Raw genomic sequence first — 24,747 nt, forward strand, 5'->3', positions numbered from 1 at the left:
CTACCCTGGATTGAGTATGCTCATAACACTCTTCCTTCATCTGCAACAGGTCTCTCACCCTTCCAGTGCTTCCTAGGTTACCAACCACCACTCTTCCCCAACCAAGAGGAGGAGGTCACCATACCCTAGCATCCAAGAGGCAGGCTGACAAATGCCGCTCTAAGGCGCCCACTTACCGGGTGGGGCAACGAGTCATGCTCGCCACACGCCATCTGCCATTCAGAACCATCTCCCTCAAGCTGGCTCCCAAGTACCTAGGACCCTTCCTCATCAAAAAGATTATCAACCCATGTTCCGTAAGACTGGCACTACCACTCACCATGCAACGCATGCACCCACATTCCACGTGTCACAGCTTAAACCTCTGGTCTCTAGTTCTGCTTTTGGATCCTATCTCACCACACCTCCACCACCCCTAACAACTGTACCACAATTTAATATTAATAGTATGCTTGCACTTCTAACTGTGCTTCCATACAGGTATAAACACCTTTATCAGACTGACGGGCATTAGGAATGTTTGCTAAATAAGTGGAAACACCTGTATACACTAGTGTGTATCTCACACAGAAGAGTGAATAGCTCCCTGATAAACACACACTCAACTGCTTTACTTTAGCTTTCAATCTTGCTGTCCACACATCACAAACTCTGTCCACCAGAGCACATGGAATACTAAACAGTAAACAGTTGATAACACGGGGAAACCAGGGGAAGATCAATGGGAGACTAGTTGAAAACAATGGGGAAACCAACAGAAAGCTACAGGAAAACCAGTGGGAAATCAGGCAAAAACCAGTGGGGAAATGTGGGTAAACCAGGGCAAAACCAAGGGAAAACCAGTAGGAAACCAGGTGAAAACCAATGCAAAACTAGGGACAAACTAGTGGAAAATCAGGCAAAAACCAGGGGGAAATACGGGGAAACCAGAGCAAAATCAAGTAAAAACAGTGGGAAAGCAGGTGAAAACCAACAGAAAACTAGGGGGAAGCTAGGTGAAAACAAGGGGAAAACAAACAGAAAACAGGGGGAAACCAAGGCAAACCAGGGGGGAAAGGGCTCAGACACAGCAGTCAAAAGTCAGAATATAACTTTCACAATAAGACAAAGAAAAAGGTGGGTTTAAACTAATCAAAAGGTAACTGAAAACAGGCAAACACAATAATGACACACCAAGGCAATAAACCAATGACAAGATAGGAGTGAATGGAGAGTAATCAAACCAAAACAGAAACATGGAAGTGCTAATACGTGCCGGACACTGTGCAGTGCACGCAGAAAGGAGGGAATGGCATGACAGCAAGCACAAAACAAAAAATTCCAGATGTTATTGCCACACACTCACCTGATACAATCAGTGGAACAGCATCACTGATTTCTGAGCTCTGAGAGTCACTTCTCTGTCCTCTGCAGGTGTAGTCACCACTGTCAGAGTCAATAACAAACCTGATACTGAACTCCTGCATTGTGCTGTCTTTATCATCTGCATCTGTAGAGAGTCTGTTATTATTCTTGTACCAGCTGAATGTCCACTCAATGTCTCCTCCTCCCTGTATGTCACATCTGAGGGTAACTCCTCTCTCTCCTCTGTACACATGTGTATCAGGCTTTATGGACACCACAGCTTTAGGATTCCCTATAAAAATTAAGTTGTTAATGAACTGTATATGAAGTAATTCCCAACTGTACAGAGGTGAAGAGAGTCAGTTAAACAACACAGATAATATAATTAGAGGTAAATGTGCTTTAAGCTTTTTTTCGGTACTCACAAAAATTTCCCCCCAAAATAATCTAGTCACTTTAATGTGGAATTAAAGAACTACAGAGACACTGAAGTAAAACTACACAACAGTCTAAGACTGAGAAAATGCTTTAATTTCATTTTGTTTTATTCCATTTTGTTTTATTCCATAAACTACTGACAACATTTCCCCCAAATTCCATATAAAATATTGTCACTGAAAGCATTTAATTGCAGAAAATGACAACTGGTCAAAATACCAAAAAATATGAAGTGTTTTCAGACCCTGAATAATGCATAGAAATCAAGATCACATTCAATTTTAAACAACACAATATTAATGTTTGAACTTAGGATGAGTTCAGAAATCAATATTTGGTGGAATAACCTTGACATTTAATCATAGCTTTCATATGTCTTGGCATGCTCTCCACCAGTCTCTCACAATACATTTGGGTGATTTTATGCCATTCCTGGTGCAAAAATTCAATCAGCTCAACTTTCTTTGATGGCTTGTGACCATCCATCTTTCTTTTTATCACATTCTAAAGGTTTTCAATGGAGTTCAGATCTGGAAATTGGGCTGGCCATGACAGGGTCTTGATCTTGTGGTCCTCAATCCACACCTTGATTGACCTGGCTGTGTAGCATGGAGCATTGTCCTGCTGGAAAACCCAATCCCCAGAGTCAAGAAACATTGTCAGAGCAAAAGGAAGCAAGTTTTCTTCCAGGATAACCTTGTACATGGCTTGATTAATGTGTCCTTAGCAAACAAAAATCTGCCCCATTCCAGCCTTGCTGAAGCACGTCCAGATCATCACTGATCCTCCACCAAATTTCACAATGGGTGCAAGACAATGTTGCTTGTAGGCCTCTCCAGGTCTCCATTAGACGACTAACCATTAGATGACAAGGTGATGGGAAAAGCTGAAAATTGGAATCATCAAAGAAGATGACCTTACTCCAGTCCTCTACAGTCCAGTCCTAATGGTCTTTAGCAAACCTCAGCCTGGTCTTCAGCAAACCTTCTTTGCTTCTCATTGATGAAGGGCTTTTTTCTAGCTTTGCATGACGTGTGTGTGTGTGTGTGTGTGTGTGTGTGTGTGTGTGTGTGTGTGTGTGTGATCAGCCATAACATGATGACCACTGAGAGGTGAAATGAATAACACTGATTATCTCATTACAGTGGCACTCGTCAAGTTGTGGGATATATTAGGCAGCAAGAGAACAGTCAGTTCTTGAAGTTGATGTGTGGAAGCAGGACAAATGGGCAAACATAAGCATCTGAGTGACTCTGACAACAGCCAAATTGTGTTGGTGAGATGACTGGGTCTGAGCATCTCCAAAATGGCATATCTTGTGGGGTGTTCCCAGTATGGAGTGGTTAGTACCTACCAAAAGTGGTCCACAGAAGGACAACCAGTGAACTGGCAACAGGGTCATGGGTGTCAAAGGCTCACTGAAATGCATAGAGCACCATATGGTCCAATCCCACAGAAGAGCTACTGTAGTACAAACTGCTGAAAAAGTTAATGCTGACACCTTTCTGTTTTAGTCAGCATTAACTTTTTCAGCAGTTTGTGTGACAGTAGCTCTTCTGTGGGATCAATTTATATGATCTTTTTTCATCAATTTATATGATTTTTGTGGTGCATCAACTCCAAGAAAAGGCTTATGATCATCGGGTACTGATTCATTTTATATTTTGGGACCTGGAGAACTCTTGACTCCATCTGCAGGGAAACTTTATGGAAGATCCTTGTGAAGTACAGTAGTTCCTCCAGATTCATCACTGTAATCTATACAGTTCACAACAACACTTCTGGAGAAGTCCTTTTTTGAGGTACAAGATCTCCTCCATTTTCGATCAAGACTGGCATGAAACAAGGTGATGCATTGGCCCCACTCCTCTTTGCCATATACCTTGCAGCACTCCAACGATTCTGAGCAACAACCCTGAGGATGCGAATCAGAAAGTCTCTACTAGGTTGGACAGCAATGTGTTCAATCTCACCAGATTGAGGTCCAAGAGGAAGACCTTCCAGATCACAGTCTCGGATTTGCAGTATACAGATGATAATGCTATGATGAACCCTCCGTTGAGACCCTCATCTTGTGCCAACAACTCAGATAGACTGGACACCTGGTCCTAATGGATGAGTGCCTGCCAAAGCTTCTTTTCTCTGGTGAACTTCCCATTGGATTGCGGCACAGAGGGAGACCCTTGAAGTGGTAAAAAGATCTGATTAAGCGCACCATGTCAGCAGAAGGAATTCCCCCTCAGCAGCTAGAGTCTCTGGCCAAAGATTGACAGCAATGGACACAAATCTCGACTGTAGTGGTGACGTTTGAGGCCTTAATAAGGAAGTATACTGAAGAGAGAAGACTATGATGGAAGGAGAAGTTAGCCTCCACCCAGGAAGAACCATCCCTCCCAGGCCTATACTATAGAAGATTCTTCCATTCTACACTGGGTCTTTACAGTCATGTTCAAGCTCATCAACAACAGTGTCAAGCTTATCAAGCTCAATGAGGAAGGAAAAGAAGAGGAGGAGGCAATGATATCCAACTCGAACTTGAGTGGATCAATGATGGGAAAAAAAAAAGGCATCACACAACACCGATGCCCAATGGTTAGTGGACCTAAGAGCTGACCACAGCAACCTCCCAGAACAAGAACCAGTAACCAGCTCAATGGCAGACGTCCAAGAAAGAGTGTCAAAGATGAAGAGCTGGACAGCACCAGGCCCCGATATGATCCATACGTACTAGCTGAAGAAGCTAACTGCACTCCATGAACGCCTAGCAGCACAGATGAACCAGCTGCTGAGGGATGGGACCCGTCCAGAATGGCTAACCCAAGGCAGGACAGTCCTAATCATGAAGGACCCCCAGAAGGGACCCACCCCATCCAACTACCGGCCAATTACCTGTCTCTGCACAACATGAAAGGCCCTGTCAGGCATCATTGTGGCAAAAATGAGTAAGCATGTGGCTCAATACATGAGCGAGGCACAGAAAGGAATTGGCAGTAACACCAGAGGAGCCAAGCACCAACTACTGGTTGATAGAACAGTCTCCCAAGACTGTAAGAAGAGACAGACCAACCTGTGCACTGCCTGGATTGACTACAAGAAAGCCTACGATTCAATGCCACACACATGGATACTGGAATGTCTGGAACTGTATAAGATCAACAGGAACCTAAGGACCTTCATCCAGAACTCAATGGAAATGTGGAAGACAACCCTAGAGGCCAACTCAAAACCCATTGCCCAAGTCAACATCAAGTGCAGCATATACCAAGGAGATGCGCTATCACCACTGCTGTTCTGCATAGGCCTGAACCCCCTCAGTCGGATCATCACGAAGAGCGGCTACGGGTACTGATTCCGTAGTGGGGCAACAATCAGCCACCCGCTCTACATGGATGACATCAAGCTGTATGCCAGGAACGAGCGAGAAATACACTCGCTGATCCACACCACCTGGATCTACAGCGATGACATAGGGATGTCATTCGGATTGGACAAGTGTGGCCGGATGGTCTCAAAGAGAGGCAAAATGATCCGGACTGAGGGGATTGACCTACCAGAGGGCAACATAGGTGATATCCAAGACAGCTACAAGTACCTTGGCATCCCACAGGCTAATGGAAACCATGAAGAGGCCACAAGGAAGTCAACCACAGCCAAATACATCCAGAGAGTAAGGCAGGTCCTGAAAAGTCAGCTGAATGGTAAGAACAAGGTCCAAGCCATCAACATGTACGCACTACCAGTCATCAGATACCCCGCTGGTATCATAAACTGGCCAAAGGAGGAGATAGAAGCCACAGATATCAAGACTAGAAAGCTCCTCACCATGCATGGAGGGTTCCACCCCAAGTCCAGCACCCTGAGACTATACACTAAGCGGAAAGAGGGAGGCCGAGGGCTAGTGAGCATCAAGACCACGGTCCAGGATGAAACATCGAAAATCCGAGAATACATCAGAAAGATGGCCCCAAAGGATGAACTGCTAAGTGAATGTCTCAGGCAGCAGAACCGTGATGAGAGTGCAGAGGAGGAGGAGGAACAGACAACCTGGAGGGACAAACCCCTACATGGCATGTACCACCGTCAGATAGAGGAAGTGGCTGATATCAAGAAATCCTACCAGTGGCTGGATAATGCAGGACTGACAGACAGCACAGAGGCACTAATCATGGCAGCACAAGAACAGGCCATAAGCACAAGAGCCATAGAGGCCAGGATCTACCAGAGTAGATCAGACCCAAGATGCAGACTGTGCAAAGAAGCCCCTGAAACAGTCCAGCATATAGTACCAGGGTGTAAGATGCTAGCTGGATCAGTGTACATGGAGAAGCACAACCAAGTGGCTGGGATAGTATACAGGAACATCTGCAACCAGTATGGAATAGAAGTACCCAAGTCCCAATGGGCCATACCACAGAAGGTGGCTGAGAGCAAACAGGGCCAAGGTTCTGTGGGACTTCAGCTTCCAGACTGACAAACAGATCCTGGCTAACCAACCGGACATAGTGGTGGTGGACAAAGAGCAGAAGAGGGTGGTGGTGATAGATGTGGTGATCCCAGCTGATGCCAACATCAGGAAGAAGGAACATGAGAAACTTGAGAAGTATCAAGGGTTGAAAGAGCAGCTGGAACGGATGTGGAAGGTCAAGGGTTGCGTGGTCCCCGTGGTAGTGGGGGCACTTGGGGCAGTAACCCCCAAACTGGGAGAGTGGCTCCAGCAAATCCCAGGAACAACATCTGAAGCCTCAGTCCAGAAGAGCACAGTCCTAGGAACATCGAAGATACTGCGCAGAACCCTCAAACTCCCAGGCCTCTGGTAGAGGACCCGAGCTTGAGGATGACATGGATACCACCCCCCCACCGGGGGTGAGAAGGAGATATATATATATATATATATATATATATATATATATATATATATATATATATATATATATGAGTGTTTTCCTGGGAAATCCATACGAACTGCACCCAGGACATGGAAAACTACAACCATGACATTTTTCAACATCTTCACTCGTGAGTATATTGATGAATTGTTTTGATAAATTTGGGTACTTTTTGTTTGTGAATGTGTCTATATAATAAAAAGAACATCACAGATTGGCTTGAAGACATGAAATTTATCTTCTCATGTTGAAAAAACCATATTTTTCATACAAAATACCGTACATGGCGGATCTGAGTGACATATTTAAATAATATTGGATGTCATTGAGTGGTATATCAGATACATTCCATTCAGCTAGCATGATATTGAACAAGTTGAAGATGAGTAGCTGAATGGAATATATCTGAGATAACATGAAAAAAAGCCAGCCAATATTATTATTATTATTATTATTATTATTATTATTATTATTATTATAAACTCTCTTTTCCAGTTTTTCAATGTCTTTTGGTATGTTTTTCTCTTGTAAATATGTGTGAAGAATATCTAATGAAGTTTTGGTAGTCTTCTGGGTGTTCAACACGTCTTTCTGTTTCCTGGCGAACATAGAAATGCTTCTGTGCATGCACAACAGAAAATACTCTCATTGAATATTCACATTGGCTCCATCGTGTGACATCATGCTGTCTTGACAACCATGCAATATCATAAACCATATTCAACGCTCATTCTCCAATGGGTAGAGTGATATAATACACATAGGATAAGCGATATGCTAACAATATTGCATGCTATCAAACCAAATGAATGAAACCTGCTAGAAGGGAATGTAATACATGTTTTTATTCCATCAAGAAAGTGTTCTGTATGTATAATAATTCCCAAAATTTCACTCTGATGACGTCCCTCCCAATGGTTTTCCATTGACTTGACATGTGTTGTCTAAATGGCAAACCGGTTCAAATTTAAAATTCTTTTGATTAACTGGCATTTTTTGTGGATGTGCCCATATAATATAAAGAACATTACATGGTGGTGCAAAGATATGAAGTTTATCTTCTCACGTTGAAAAATATTTCACTCGTTCACTTTGCTCACTCGTGAAATATACATTCACCACTCGAAGATAAACTTCATCTCTTCGCGCAACCATGTAATATCATTTTTCTCTCTCTGTATATATGCATGTATACATATATGTCTGTATGTATGTATGTATATTACCTCGAGCAGTAGGCACTGGTGTAAGTGAAATCAGCACTAAAAAAGGAAAAGAAACAGAGAAAAAGATGAAAACAGAGAAACAATTTGAGGTGTTATTCAAAGCAGCACATTTTGGACACTGAACTCAAAACATACAATTATAATAAACTAAATATTATAAAATCTAACCACTTGAAAGAAATACAAACACAATATAGTGACCTGTTCAATAATAATAATAATAATAATAATAATAATAATTTCAATTTATCTAGCACCTTTCTCACACCCAAGGTCACTTTACAATTCAAGAAAAAAAAAGTCCACCAAAAGAGGGGTCAGGATGTAATTCCAGTGGCATAGCTGCCCACAGTCCCACCAAAAGGCACACAAAGGTATGTCTCACACCACCTGCACAACCACCAGGATGCCACCGGGCAACACCGCCAGGAACACTGCATCAATAGATCCATAAAGCGAGCACAAAAGCACTGCTGCAAGAGCGCTGGTATGTCCCAAACTGCCTGCACAACCAGGCAACATCGCTTGGGGCACCGCACCAAGCACAGAAGCACTGCCGCACAGAGTGCTGGATAACCCCGATGTTAAAAAAAAAAAAAAAAAAAACCTCACTGCAGTCCATAGTGAGGAGCACAGGTATCACCCATGGTGGACCAAGGCCCAAAGGGAACTGAAGCTCAAAACCGGGTCCAGAGCTACACCACAATCGGTGGACAAAATATTCAAACAAAGGACAAACATCAAATCATACAGTCACAAAAAGAAAAAAACAAAGGGGGAAAAAAAGAAAAAATAAAAAGCTCCGGTGAGAAGGGGCAGCCAAAATGTGCACAGCGTACTCTCAACCTGTTTCAGTAAGAAGTAAATTAGAAAACTATTGTACAAATACTACCATCTTTATTATATATGCAACATCTCTGAGCATGGTTATTGTAGTGTTACTGTACATTCATGAACATGGTTACTGTAGTGTTAATGTAATTCCATGCGCATAGTTATTTGTTGTGTTAATGTCAGTCCATGAGTCCATGTTACTGTTGTACTGTTAATATACACTCACTGGCCACTTTATGAGGAACACCCATACACCTGTTGTTTGATCTTCTTCTTCTTCTTCTGGCTGCTCCTGATTAGGGGTCGCCACAGCGGATCTTTCATCTCCATTGCTTCCTGTCTTCCGCATCCTTCTCTACCACACCTGCCACTTTCATGTCCTCTCTCACCACATCCATGTATCTTCTCTTTGGCCTTCCTCATTTTCATGTGCCTGGCAGCTCCATCCTCAACATTCTCCTTCCAACATGCTCTGCATCTCTTCTCAGGATGTGTCCATACCATCTCAGTCTCATCTCTCTTAGCTTAATTCTCAAGCTCTCCACATGTGCTGTCCCTCTGATGTGCTCGTTCCTTATCCTGTCCAACCTTGTCACTCCCATCGCAAACCTCAACATCCTCAACTCCGTCACCTCCAACTTTGCCTCCTGTCTCTTCGTTAAGGGTACGGTCTCCAATCCATACATCACAGCTGGTCTCACTACTGTCTTATACATCTTACCTTTCACTTTTGCTGGGACTTTCCTATCACACATGACTCCCAAAATCCTTCTCCAACTGCTCCACCCTGCCGGCACTCTCTTTCTCACCTCACTATCGCAGCCCCCATTTTCCTGCACAGTTGACCCCAGGTACTTGAATTCATCAACTTTCTTTACTGTACATCTACTCCTTGCATCTTCACTACACTCTCATCTCCATTCTCATTGATGCACATGTATTCTGTTTTGCTACTGCTCACCTTCATTCCTCTTCATTCCAATGCATACTTCCATGTCTCCAAACCCAGCTCAACTTCCTTTCTACACTTGCTGTTTGATACAGTTCTCTAATCAGCCAATCCTTTGACAGCAGCACAATGCATAAAATCATGCAGATACAAATCAAGTGCTTCAATTAATGTTCACAATGTTCAAACATCAGATTGCGAAAAATTATGATCTATGTGACTTTCATTGTGGCATGGGTGTTGGTGCCAGATGCACTGGTTTGAGTATTTCAGAAACTGCTGATTTCCTGGGGTTTTCACACACAACAGTCTCTAAAATTTGCACAGAATGGTGTGAAAAAAACAACACTGAGTGAGCGACAGTTCTGTGGGTGGAAACAAATGCCTTGTTGATGAGAGAGGGTCAGAGAAAAATGGACAGATTGGTTTGAACTGCCAGAAAGGATATAGTAACTCATATAATCACTCTTTACAACTGTGGTGAGCAGAAAAGCATCTCAGCATGCAACAGCAGAAGAATACATTGGGTTCCATTCCTGCAGCCAAGAACAGGAACCTTCGAATCAATAACTGTCATGCTCCACCCTGGACATTTACTCCGGAGATTACGGATCTCCCACGCCAGCGCCGATCCAGATCCAGGATGGGAATTCCATCTCACCTGAACTCACTTCCTGGTTTTCACTGCTGCATATATAAACACCATTCTCAGACTCTGACTTTGCCAGAACATCTTGTTCTATTTCATTTCTCCTGACCGCCAGAGGTGGTGCTTAAAGCACCTGGATGTTCATCACATGCTCATGCAGTTCGAGTGTATATACCAACAAAGTCGCTTGCGACAGGGGTGACGTACGCCACTGCACTGGTACTTAAGGTACGTTCACCCCGGAAGCGTTCTCTTGCATCTTCTCATGTAAAGCAGGTTTGTCTCATCTCATCTCATTCTCATCTCATTATCTCTAGCCGCTTTATCCTTCTACAGGGTCACAGGCAAGCTGGAGCCTATCCCAGCTGACTACGGGCGAAAGGCGGGGTACACCCTGGACAAGTCGCCAGGTCATCACAGGGCTGACACATAGACACAGACAACCATTCACACTCACATTCACACCTATGGTCAATTTAGAGTCACCAGTTAACCTAACCTGCATGTCTTTGGACTGTGGGGGAAACTTCGAGCCGTATTATTTTTGCTAAGAGCAATCGCCTGGAGTCTTGCAAACCCTTAACAGGTTGGAACTGCATTTTTTTTGCCCTCTTAAGACTGCGATTTGCCATTTGGCTAAGTGATTTGTCTCGAAGCTTTAAGGTAAGTAAAGTATTTTCAGCTAAGCCGTTTATGAGTGAGTTCGCTTTGACTTCGGCAGCTAGCAACTTCTAATTATAAGTTTCAGTTTCACTGCGATCATATGGGTGTTTTCTCGCCTTGTAGCAATCTAATAAGTTTCGTTTTGTTGCAAGTGTGATACTTATTTGGTGTTTTTGTGCGCTTTTGATTCGCGCTGTAGCCTGTTTATTTCAGTTTTGATTGCTGATTACCTGAACGCGGTTGGGTGAGTGTGTTCGCTCCTGACTCCGCCGCGGATATTTCGCTTTGTTTGCTGGGCTCTGTATTGGTACTTTGACACTGCTTGTTTACCGTCACCTAATCCATATTTAGGTAAGTAGAATAAACAGCGGTCATGTTTATGTGTTGTGCTGATTGTCGAGCCCCTCTCGTGCCAGAGCATGGTCATGATCGATGCCCGAGCTGCCTCGGCATCGATCATCTGCAACAGGGATTAACTGAACAGGCATGTATGAACTGCAGTTGGCTCAGTTTAGCCGCATGCACTGCTAGGCTTGCTCAGCTGGAAAGCAGTTTGGGCTCTCAACTGCCCCCAGCACCGAGCGACTGCGCTCTGTCTCCTAAGTCTAGGAAGCGCCCTAAGCAGCCGTCATGTGAGGCTCCCTGTAGGCCCAAACACCAGAAGGTGGACCCCTTGGCGCAACGAGTGGACACCTTGGCTTCAGAATTTGCTGAGATTAAGGCTTTGCTCTATAACCTACAACCGCCTGAGGCACGGCCTGCTGATGCTCTCGCCACTGTTGCTTCATTTACTCCTCCCGAGCCACAGCCTCCAGTGCTGTACCCAGCCGCGGAGCTTCAAGAGGAGGATGTGCTTTCCACTATGGCGTCTGACAGCCTAGATGCGGAAGAATGGAAGGACGAACAGGTAGACAGGTCCCACGGCTCTGGGGGTGACTCCATAGACACTGGCCGCAGTTCACTGAGGGGCTCAGTGGATAGCCGAACATCAGTGGTCAAGCCCGCGGTAAAAATGGCGCTAGCCCACCTGGGGTTGGACACGGTGCCATCTGAAGTACGGATGCAGAGTGCCTTTTTTAGACAGGCCTCCCCCTCTGCTGTTTTCACTATTCCACCTTCAGCCCCCTTTATTGAGGAGCTGCAGAGATGCTGGGCGGACCCCAGGCGTTTCTCCCACCTTCCTAGCGACTGCCGGGTGCTGGCTAGCATGCAGGATGCGTCCAGTCATGGTCTGGTCAGCATGCCAACAATCGAACCGGCCCTTGCTGCCCTGATCCTTTTGCCGGATGAGGCGTTGAGACCCAACTCTCGCTGTCCACGGCCACAATGTCGTTTGACCGATGACTTCATCGGGAAGAGCTATGACGCTGCAGCACGGGCTGCACGCATAGGCAATTCGTTATCTCACCTGATCCTGGCCCAGTCTCAGGCCCTTCAGTCTTCTGGAGCAGACCCATCACTGCAAAGCCTAAGTGAGGCCTCGCTGCAGGCATTTGCTTTCATGTCCAGGGAGCTGGGCAGACTGATGTTGTCTTTAACCCTCACCAGGCGTCAAGTATGATTGGCTCAGTCACCACTCTCAGAGCCCTGCAGGAGGGCCCTCCGCACTCTCCCAGTTGTTCTGGGACAGCTCTTTGGTGCCGCTGCACAACAGGCTTTGGAGCGCACCCTTCAGGTGACTCAAGCCAGGCAGCATTTTGCCAGCCTGAGGCATGTGTCCACGCGGGCGCAAAGACCACCTTCGACACCTGCCACTGTTCCACCAATTCCGTGGCCCCTTGTACAGACACGGGCACCCTTGCCGGATACATTCCACCAGCCAGCTGCTAACTGCCCCTTTCGCCAGGCACATCGGGATACAATTCCCAGTCCCCCCCCCCCCCCCCCCCCAGGGGCTGTAGGGGGCGTGGAGGCAGACGTTGACTACTCCACTCCGGTGGTTTGACACTTCACCAGTCAACAACTCATCTACTGGGAAGTGGTAACATCGGACCCCTGGGTTGTATCCACCCTCTTTCAGGGTTACAGCATACAATTCAGATGCCGACTGCTGAGATTTCAAGGGGTCAAAATGACCATAGTAAAAGATCAGGCCAAAGCTCTGGTGCTACGCCAGGAGGTCTTGGCCCTCCTGGAAAAGGGTGCCATCGAGCCATTAGATCCACCTTCACAAAACAGTGGGTTTTATTCCACCTATTTCATCATCCCAAAAAAAGGGGGTGGGCTTCGCCCCATACTGGATCTGAGACATTTGAACGACCACCTCAAGGTCTTCAAATTCCATATGCTGCGCACATCCGACGTCTTAAACAGCATCAGACGGGACGATTGGTTCACAATCATCGATCTGAAGGATGCATACTTTCACGTTCCCATCGCTCATCATCACAGGCAGTTCCTCCGCTTCGCCTTCAAAGGGAGGGCTTACCAGTTCCGAGTATTACCATTCGGAATTTCCCTAGCACCCAGAATCTTTACGAGATTCATCGCGGCAGCACTGTCCCTACTTCAGAGCAGGGGAATGCGTATCCTCCCCTACCTGGATGACTGGTTGATTTGTTCTCAGTCAAGGGTAGACGCGCTCAGCAACTCAGCCGTGCTGGTTTCTCACATCACCAAGCTTGGGCTCAGGGTGAACCACGCCAAGAGCTCCCTCACATCCAGCCAGAAGACTGTGTTTCTTGGCCTTCAGCTGGACTCTCAGCTGTTGAGGGCAACCCTGTCTCAGTGATGGGTGAGCAATATTGTCTGACTGTTACATTGCTTCAGGAAGGGACGAACCCTGAACTTCAGGCCTTTTCAGACACTGCTAGGTATGCTCACCGCGGCCTCATCGGTAGTTCCTTTGGGCCTCCTCACACTCAGGCCTCTACAGATCTGGATGAACAGCCTTGGTTTACATCCACAACATCACAGGCACAGGTCAGTCAGAATCACTGCCAGTTGCTCCTCATGTCTACATCCATGGAGAGAGCGCTCTTTCCTAACGTGGGGGGTCCCCATGGGGTCCATACCCTCTCGCAGAGAAGTAGTTGCCACCGATGCATCGCTGATCGGCTGGGGCGCAGTGTGGCAGTGCAGGACTGCCCGGGGCATATGGGCCCCACAACAGCGGGGACAACACATCAATGTGTTAGAACTGTGGGCCATCTTCCTCGCCTTGAAACATTTCCTTCTGGTTTTAGCGGGTCGGCATGTCCTTATAAGGACCGACAATACATCTGTGGTCTATCATATAAACCACCAGGGCAGCACCAGGTCACTACCTTCCCTGAAGCTCACTCGGCACCTGCTGACATGGGCTTACCCTCGTCTGTTGAGCCTGAGGGCAATGCATTTACCAGGAGTGAGGAACACTGCTGCGGATCTTCTGTCGCGACAGAACCCCAACCCGGGGGAGTGGAAGCTGCACCTGGAAGTGGTGCAGAGCATTTGGCTGCGATACGGCAGGGCAGAGGTGGACCTTTTCGCCTCTCAGGCCACGACACATTGTCCCCTGTGGTTTGCACTGAAAGAAATGTCGAGCCCCCTGGGCCAAGACGCACTGGCACATGAGTGGCCACAGCAGCTCCTGTATGCTTTCCCACCACTCCCGCTAATTCTGCCCACTCTCGAGAGGATCCTCAAGGAGGGTCACAGGGTGCTGTTGGTAGCCCCCAATTGGCCGGGGAGAGTCTGGTTCCCTACCCTGTATGGGTTGCTGCACAGGGAGCCTTGGTGTCTCCCTGCACGGATGGACCTCCTCTCACAGACGGGGGGTCAAATTTGGCATCTGAACCCAGCACAGTTGCAGCTGTGGGTGTGGCCTCTGAAGGGCCCGACCCACTGCTAGCAGAATGTGAGCCAACCGTTGTGCGGACCATCCAGTGCTCCCGCGCACCTTCCACCAATGCGCTCTATGCCAATAGGTGGAAGCTCTTTGTGAGTTGGTGCCAAGCACGCCATCAGGAACCGATGTGTTGCCCGATACCGGTGATTCTCAGCTTTTTGCAGTCTCGTCTGGACGAGGGCCTTGCACCCTCCACCATCAAGGTGTATGTAGCGGCTATATCTGCAATGCACAACAGGGTGGACGGGCTGACTGTGGGATCCCACACACTGGTGAGCCGCTTTCTTAAAGGTGCTCAGCACATGAGACCCCCTCAACACAGTCCAAGACCAGCTTGGGACTTGCCTCTGGTTTTAAGTGCACTGTGTAAACCTCCATTTGAACCCCTACAGGGGACGGAGCTCAAATGGCTATCTTTAAAGACAGCATTCCTTTTAACTATGGCGTCGGCTAAGAGAGCGGGTGAACTACACGCCCTATCTATCGGCCGGGAGTGCTTACGATGGAGCCCCGATGGCATGGGTGTAACATTGTGGCCTAATCCTTCGTTTCTGCCCAAGAACTTCTCCTCTTCGTACACCAGTCAGCCCCTCAGCCTGGAAGTCTTCAGACCACCGCCCAAGGAGAATGAGCAGGGCCAAGGTCACGTCCTTCTTTGCCCAGTTCGAGCACTGAGGGCATACATTGAAGCGACTGCTGCATTTCGACAGTCAGATGCACTGTTTGTGTGTCACACTGGACATAGGCGTGGCCACGCGTTGTCCAAACAGAGACTGTCGAACTGGATCGTGGAGGCCATTAGCCATGCCTACACTAACAGCAACCTCCCGGTCCCTCCCCACATCCGAGGCCACTCCACTCGGAGTGTGGCTGCATCATGGGCGGCTCTACGTGGAGTTCCACTCTCTGATATCTGTGCTACTGCCTCATGGGTCTCAACTTGCACGTTTACAAGGTTTTATAGGGTTAATGTGGTCATGCACAATCCACTGGCCACAGCCACCCTTTTCAGCCGTTCGTAGGGTAAGTAGGTCTTCCTCGTGACCCTGTTGGTATTAGTCATCCAGGTGCTTTAAGCACCACCTCTGGCGGTCAGGAGAAATGAAATAGAACGATGGTTACGTATGTAACCTCGGTTCTATGAATTTCGGATGACCGCCAGAGCTTGGCTGTCACTCGGAAGGCTGATGAGAAGACTGCCAAGAGAACGCTTCTGGGGTGAACGTACCTTAAGTACCAGTGCAGTGGCATACGTCACCCTTGTCGCAAGCGACTTTGTTGGTATATACACTCGAACTGCATGAGCATGTGATGAACATCCAGGTGCTTTAAGCACCGCCTCTGGCGGTCATCCGAAATTCATAGAACCGCGGTTACATACGTAACCATCGTTTTGCTACTCTAGCCATTTCTGTGCCTCATTGCGTTTCATGGTTTTCTTTCTAGCTTATTTTTCTAGTTCATGGTTTTTGGACTAAGGTTTTTTTTTCTTGTTCATGTTTTTTTTTTGCACTAGTGCTTTTTCTTGTTTATGTTTTTTTGCTATAGTGTTTTTGGCAAGTTTTTGTCTCTTTTTACCCTGACTATTTTTGCCATTTGTGTTTTTGTCCTGTTTGTTTACCTTTTTGCCATGCCCTTTTTTCCATGGGTTAAATGACCTTATTTATTGGATTACTGTCTGTGTTCTGCTTTTGGATCCTTATCTCACCACACCTCCACCACCCCTAACAGGATGTTTTGGCCAACATGGATCCAGTGGAACTCACCCGTCTGAGAATGGCCATCCAGCGGCAAGGGACTCTCCTCAGGACCCATCAACAAGACCTCCAGCAGATCACCCAGAACCTCACCACCCTGTCCAACTCACTCAACCTCCTCACCACACAGATGCAGTGCTGTCAAGCTGTGCCTACCCTTGCCCAGCTGTCTCCTACTTCAGCTCCTGCCACTGCTTTTCTGCACGAGCCAAGACTCCCAGCACCTCAGCCCTACGATGGAGAGCCAGGTACTTGCAGATCGTTCCTATCTCAATGCTCATTGAGATAGGAACCCCCTCCTTCAGTCATATCACACCTGTCCTGCAGCAACTCCATTGGCTTCCTATCAAATTTCGCATCATCTATAAAATCCTACTTTTTACCTTTAAGGCCATCAACACCCTTGCCTCCCAGTACCTTACTGAGCTCCTCCACACTAACATACCCAGCCGTACTCTCAGGTCCTCCTCCATCCAACTCACCCTCCCACCTGCTTGCTTGTCCACTGTGGGGTCGAGAGCCTTCAGCCACTCGGCCCCCTGCCTCTGGAACTCCCTGCCACAGGACATACAACACTCTGATTCCATAATCTCCTTCAAATCTCACCCCAAAACCCACCTTTTCCGACAAGCATATTCCCTTTAATCTGGGACTGGAATGGCCCCACCATTGCACTTTATTTCTATTTTATTATGTTTTTGCACTATTTTGATTGTTTTTCATTTTATTGATTGCTTTTATTATTGTCTTTGTACAGTGACCTTGAGTGTCCTGAAAGGTGCCTATAAATAATTTAATTATTATTATTATTATTATCGTAGGGCGGCACGGTGGTGTAGTGGTTAGTGCTGTCGCCTCACAGCAAGAAGGTCCAGGTTCGAGCCCCGTGGCCGGCAAGGGCCTTTCTGTGCGGAGTTTGCATGTTCTCCCCGTGTCCGTGTGGGTTTCCTCCGGGTGCTCCGGTTTCCCCCACAGTCCAAAGACATGCAGGTTAGGTTAACTGGTGACTCTAAATTGACCGTAAGTGTGAATGGTTCTGTGTCAGCCCTGTGATGACCTGGTGACTTGTCCAGGGTGTACCCTGCCTTTCACCCATAGTCAGCTGGGATAGGCTCCAGCTTGCCTGCGACCCTGTAGAACAGGATAAAGCGGCTAGAGACAATGAGATGAGCTTATTATTGTAGTGTTAATATAATTCCTCCACTGTCACTGGTTATTCTCAATATTATGGTTATTACTTTAAATGATAAAATGTACATAAATGCAAATATTTTACTTTTATTTTGCTCTTTTTATTTAATTGATTTATGAAATTAAAATATCTGGATATCTGACAAGCATTGACATGAATGTAAACAGGATCGGATCTACAGCAGTTTCATTGCAGATTAAAGGATAATTAACTTCAGTTGGGGTTGTCAAGTTACTGCTGTAACTATGCAGCTGAGGCTAGAAGCAGTATGTCAGACAAACACAGGCTGCTGCATGGAAGAGCTCAATATAAGGGCCAACAGGGTGGCCTCCCCAGCCAAACTCATGCTCAAGGACATATGGGTGGCCTCTCCAGCCAAACTCAGATTAGAAGTAGATCGGGTGGCCTCTCAAGCTAGAGACCAACTGGGAGGCCTCTCCAGCCAAACTCAAGCTAGAGGCCAACAGGGAGGCCCCTCCAGCCAAATTCAACAGAGAGGCAGACAAGGAAGCTTCTCCAGCCAAACTCAAGCTAGAGGTAGACAGGGAGGCATTTGCAGACAAATTCAACAGAGAGCAGACAGGGAGGCCTCTCCAGCCAAAGTCACACTAGAGGCAGGCAGGGAGGCCTTCATCTATCCACCCATTATCTGTGGCTGCTTATCCTGTACAGGGTTGCAGGTGAGCTCCAGCCAAATTCAACTTAGAGGTAGAAAGGGAGGCCTCTTGAGTCAAATTTAACTTGGAGACAGACAAAATGGCCTCTCTAGCAAAACTCAAACTAGAGGCAGATGAGAGAGGCTTTCCAGCTAAACTCAAATTGCAGGCCAATGAGGTGGCCTCTCAAGCTAGAGGCCAATGGGGCAGCCTGTCCAGGCAAACGTGAGCTAGAATTTGTGCTAAGCTTAAACTTGAGGATGTTGTCACTCTGCCACCTGGCTTGAGCAGGGACATCACTCAGCCTCGTAATTCTGGTGAGGATCCCGTTGCTCCTCTTCTCTGCTTCACTGAGTTAATCACTCTCTTTTGGCAATGCCTGTCACATCATTGCTGGTTTTGGCCACAAAATGGCAAACATGATCTACATGAGTCATCAGTCTGTTTTTTTTATTTTATTTTTTTAAATAAAGTAGTAGTAGTAGTAAAGTGACAAGTGCCTGGTTTATTCATAAGACCACAGATGAAATGCAGTAACAGTCCAAGTTATTTGGAGGTTGGGGGGCAAGAAAGAGAGTACAGCATCAAGCAAAGAAAACAGACAAGGAGCTTGCTGAAATGACTAGAATTTGGTGAAGAACTGTCCAACGCATTATTAGAACCTGGAAGGATAGTGATGAACTGTCAACTTCATGGAAGAAATGTGGCCAAAAAAAAAACCCTCTTGACTGATTGTGATCAGAGATCACTTAAACTGTTAGTGAAATTGAATCATAAAAAAAAAAATAGACAGTAGAACTTGTGACTATGTTTAATACTGAAGGCAAGAGCATTTATAATGTGATGGGAACTCACAAGATTGGGACTAAACAGCTATGTGGCCATAAGAAAACTATTTGTTAGTGAGGCTAATTGGAAGAAAAGGCTTACATTTGCTAGGGAGCATAAAGATTGGACTCTGGAACAATGGAAAAAGGTCATGTGGTCTGATGAGTCCAGATTGACCCTATTTCTGAGTGATGGGTGTGTCCAGGTAAGAAGGGAAGTTCATGAAGCGATGCACCCATCATACATAGTGGCCAGTGTATAAAGCTCTGGAGGCAGTGTTCTGATCTCATTTTGCTTCATTTTAGGTTGAGGTCAAGTTGAGGCTGAGCAACATTATGGGGCAATAAAATGATCACGTGACCTTGTCACATGTCTCAGATTACTCGTACCTCTTCTGTGATTCATTCATTAGAATCTCAGCCTGTATTCTGGTTTCTTTGTGTTCAGTGTCAAGCCTCTGTTGTGCTTCACCTCGGTTATGTTTAGTCTCATGTATGAATTATACCATGTTCTTTTGCCTGCTCTTGCATTTGTTGCTTCATGATCATTGTATCAGATTGGTTTGTTTGTGTTTTTCCTTAATAAATACCAGCTCTTGAATCTGCCTCCCAATCCATGGCAGAAGAATTCACTTCATTTTGGAAGAGATTCTGCTGAACGCTCCCTCACAACACTAATAATTATACAGGAAGGCCATGTGTAACTAATGTCAGTCAAAATGTTGTGCTAATAAAGTGTGTATCTGACAGGACGGCACAGTGATGTAGTGGTTAGAACTGTCACCTCACAGCAAGAAGGTCCTGATGAGGGCCTTTCTGTGTGGAGTTTGCATGCTCTCCCTGTGTCTGTGTGGGTTTCCTCTGGATGCTCCAGTTTCCCCCACAGTCCAAAGGCAAGCAGGTTAGGCTAATCGGTGGCTCTAAATTGACTGTGGGTGTGAGTCTGAATGGTTGTGTGTTAGCCCTGCGATAATCTGGCGACTTGCTCAGGGTGTACCCCGCCTCTCGCCCATAGTCAGCTGGGATAGGCTCCAGCTTGCCTGTGACCCTGTAGAACAGGATAAGCAGCGACAGATAATGGATGGATGGAGTCAGGGCCACTGACAGCTTTGGCTGGGCCTGGGACAAAATGCTCTGAATGCGCCCCCCCGGGCCAACCCACACACACATCCTTTAACCGAACGCCATTAAATGTATTCCATTACGCCCCAAACCTGCATGCAACAGCCCCCGCAATGCCTTCCTAAACTCGTGGATAGTCTACTATAATCACGCGATTGGGGTGCTCTTGAAGGAGCAGCGATGGACGGGGGATTTCAGGCAGGGCTGGGGGCGAACATAGTATACTGTGCGTGCGTACTGTCCAGTGTGAAAAGCAGAAAAGAACACACCTCTCGAGAAACGGCGGGATATGATTGCGGGCTAATGTGAATATTCTTAGCTTCAATCAGATATATGAAACACAATGTTATTAAGACATTGTGGTTATGAAATGATTCAATGCCCTGTGCGTTTGATATGGTGTTCAGTGTGACTTGCTCTCCCCTCGTTTGTAACATGAATTGTGTGCCGCGCGTGCCTTAGTTGGGGTTACTTTACGGGGCTGGAAAAAGTTGGCTGTGTCTTACCTGGCTCAGCTGCCCCACTTCCTTTGCTAGTACCTGCTGCATCATCCGAATCTTTTTAAAAATATTTATGCAGTGAGCCCCTGAGTCTCTTGGTTTCTTCTTCTCTTTTCTTTTCTTTTCTGTGCTCCTGACTTGTGCATGTTGGCAAATGGCACGCACGCTGATTGTCGAAGCGCTATGATCAAACAATGTCGTTTTTTTTCCCCTTAATCAAAGAGTCAGACCAAACCATTTTTGCATTAGGGGTGGTAGGGGGTTCTTGACTCCTTTTTCAAAGACAATAAAGGCAAAAGATCTAGAAATCATTTATTGAATGCAAATATAGCACATTTCTCCCCCAAATCAACACATTTTGAAATGAAATAAAATAATCGCAACTTCATGAGAGCCCAGTTCTGGGCCCTCCCCATTCCTGGGCCCAGGACAACATACCCGTTTGTCCCCCCCTGTTGGCGGGCCTGGATGGAGTATCTGACAGACTCCCTGCTTAACCTCCCATCTCTACTGTATACACTTTGTCTCCAACACTCTCTGCTCTGGCTTCAATTTTCCTTTTTTTTTTTCTGCTGAGTTTTCATTTCATTTCGGTCAGATTCTAGAATAATGAGTATCAGTGGAGTTATATTTGCCCACCATATTTACAGTCATTATAAAGTGTCAGTCTCTGTCTCTTACATTCACTTTCACACCTCTTCCCCTTCTTCACTGCTGAGCTTGCAACACTGAATTAAAAAAAGAAGTTAAACTACAGGAGTCAGCATGTGTGTGTGTGTGTGTGTGTGTGTGTGTGTGTGTGTGTGTGTGTGTGTGTGTGTGTGTGTGTTTGCAAGAGAGATAATTTGCAAGTGATAACTAATGAGATGTTTTTGTTTCTGCAAAACTTCTGCTGTTAATATTGAGACAGACAGGTAAATAATGATTCGTAATTATTAAAAAGCACTGTGCATTCTTTTGGTGAACTTGCTGTACTGAAATGTTTCCCTGCACAGGTCACAATAATAACACAAAATGGTACTGTCAGTTATAAGGCTTTTTTACTTAGTAAGTCTAATCATGCTAACATGGCATTGTTAAAACCTTTCTGTGCACAGGAAAGCCCTCCAGAGTCTCACCACAGCAGCTAAAGACATTTCAGTTCATCACAACCATGACTTCCATTGATGAAATTCCAATAATACAGACTTGTTTACACTCACTAGCTTATTATGGGGAAGCCATGGCCTAATGGTTAGAGAAGCAGCTTTGGGACCAAACAGTTGCCAGTTAGCTTCCCTGGATCAACAGGAAGGGCTGAAGTACCCTTGAGCAAGACACCTAACCCCCAACTGCTCCCCAGGCTGCTCTGGGTATGCTGTATCTTGCTCTAGATGTAATGTAATATTTAAACCCTGTGTTTTAAATTTGCTCTACTTGTACTCTTACCTGTTGATCTATCATTGTTACTGACAGTAGTTACACATCAAACTAAACCCTTCTCATAACAGATATGGATACACTGATCCACCTGAGCAGTCATGCTGAAGTACACACAATGTCCTAATGACACAATAAACTCATCACTCAGGACATTCACACTGCAGATGAACAACTTTATACCCCACCACTCACTCTAATGAAGACACAAAGAGAACATTTACTCACAGAGCATCACAGGGAGTGGACTGAGCTCCATCTTGTAACTCTAATGACTGACTGACAGAGCAGCGGTGTAAAAGTTTCAACACTTCCTATGTTCTTATAAAAAGAATATGCAAGCATGAGCGAGACAGAGGGAGGAAGTACCATTTTTAGAATTTTTTTAAGACTTACACTGTGAAACCTATAACAGACTGTTTTTAAAGTATGACACATTGTGTAAAAGTGTGGTGATGATTAAGAGTTCAAGAAACATAGACAAAGGATAAATAAAGACATTAATGAAGAAACAGAATTGAACTGTTGAATTGAATTGAACTGAACATGTCTCCTTGTCTTCCTTTCTCCTTCCCGATGACCACCCTAACACCTTCCTTGCTGCCTCTCTTACTAGTACAGCAGTAGTATTTCAATCTTCTGGCAGACTTCCATGACCACTCAATGCTCGTCTCATTTCTTCCCTAAACTCCTTCTGATGTTCAACCTCTTAGTTTCCACCACTTAATCTTCGGCTCCACTATTTCACACTTCCTCTTTTTCACTTTCAAGCTCCTCCTGCACACGACCACTTGATGTTGTCTAGCTACACTCTCCCCTGCCATCACTTTACAGTCTCCAAGCTCCTTCAGGTTACCCCTTCTGCAGAATATGTAGTCCACCTGTGTAGATCTTCCTCCACTCTTAAACGTCACCCTGTGCTGCTCTTTCTTCTCAAAGTATGTATTGACTATTGCCAAATTCATCCTCTTTGAAAAATCAACCACCATTTGCCCTTCCACATTTCTCTCTCTTACACCATATCTGCCCATCACATCCTCATCTCCTCTGTTTCCCTCGCCAACGTGTCCCTTGAAATCTGCTCCTATCAGCATGCACTCCTCCCTTGGTATACTTTCTACCACTTCATCCATCTTTTCCCAGAAAGACTCTTGCTCTTCATTCTCATATCCAACCTGTGGGGCGTACGCACACACAACATTGATTACCACTCCTTGAATCTCCAACTTCATGCCTATCACTTTATCTGACACCCTCTTCACATGAATCACACTGTTGACCAACTCTCCCCTCAGAACAATACCAACACCATTTCTCTTTCCATCCACTCCATAATAAAACAACTTGCATCCATCTCCAATGTTCTTGGCCTTGCTTCCTTTCCACCTCATCTCCTGCACACACAAAATGTCCAACTTCCTTCTTTCCATCATACCTGCTAACTCTCTCGCTCTGCCAGTCAATGTTCCCACATTCAGTGTTCCTACCCTCAAATCTAAGCTCCTTCCCTTCCATCTTTCACGCTCTCTCCTAACATGCCTCCCCACTCTCTTTCTCCTCCATTTTGGCACAACAGTAGCACACTTTCCACCAGCACCCTGTTGACCAACAGTACCAGAGGTGGTCATTGTTAACCCAGGCCCCAACCGATCCGGTATGGTATTTCTCTTTTCATTTTGCATGTTAGATTTGGCACAGTTTTACACCAGATGCCCTTCCTGATGCAACCCTCTCCAATTTATCCGGGCTTGGGACTGGCACCAAGAGTATGCTTATGTACCCCCAGTGGCTAGATTACACAAAAGTAGAAAACAAAACTCTTTATATTTCCCCTTTCCTTTTAATTTTCCATCCTAGGAAACTGCTTGTGTAGCATATAAAACCACAAGCCTAAAAAAAGCATAAAATATTTCCTTTCTATACCCATCTTCTCCTGCCCCTGTTCAATTCAATTCAGTTCAATTCAATTTATTTCTTTGTCCCAAATGGGCAATTTGGTTGCAAACAGGGTCACACACATCACACACACACCACCACCACATAACACAACACTATAAAATAAAATCAGTCAAAAAAAAAAAATTCAACAAATAAATGAGGATATATAAAAAACATACAGAATACAGGTGAGGACAAAGGCTACAATGAAAAAATCTATCTTTTCCTGGTTTGTGTATTCAGTATTTGAATAGACAAGGGAATAAAATAATTTTTATACCTATAGTTAGTTTTGTTTTTTTTTTTTCCTTTTTTATCAGACATCTAATTTTTGGGTTTGTTTACCTGACATGTTTCGACGTACAACTTCCGTCTTCCTCAGAGTGTCACCGGATGTTAATTGGTGACGCATCTTTTATCAGCTGCTGTTTCTGAAGGTGTGGCCTTCCTGTCTGGTTTGACAGGTCGGTCACGCCTTATACTGTCTGTTCGTCCCCTGCAAGATGTCACTCCAGGTA

At 45.7% G+C, this 24,747-nt stretch overlaps 1 protein-coding gene across 2 annotated transcripts in view; it reads right to left on the reverse strand.

The window, feature by feature from the left end:
• LOC132882704 (B-cell receptor CD22-like) overlaps nucleotides 1-22,571 on the reverse strand; it is a 40,416-nt gene extending 17,845 nt beyond the window's left edge. For both annotated transcript variants that reach the window (XM_060915810.1, XM_060915802.1), the window contains exons 1-3: nucleotides 22,520-22,571; nucleotides 7,895-7,930; nucleotides 1,346-1,636 (exon numbers count right to left, since the gene is read on the reverse strand). In XM_060915810.1, coding sequence (XP_060771793.1) covers nucleotides 1,346-1,636; nucleotides 7,895-7,930; nucleotides 22,520-22,550 — 358 coding nt within the window. In that variant the 5' untranslated portion in view covers nucleotides 22,551-22,571. The remainder of the gene's footprint in view (nucleotides 1-1,345; nucleotides 1,637-7,894; nucleotides 7,931-22,519) is intronic.
• Between the last annotated feature and the right edge of the window lie 2,176 nt (nucleotides 22,572-24,747).

Source organism: Neoarius graeffei, chromosome 1, assembly GCF_027579695.1.
Source record: "Neoarius graeffei isolate fNeoGra1 chromosome 1, fNeoGra1.pri, whole genome shotgun sequence".
Taxonomy (NCBI): domain Eukaryota; kingdom Metazoa; phylum Chordata; class Actinopteri; order Siluriformes; family Ariidae; genus Neoarius; species Neoarius graeffei.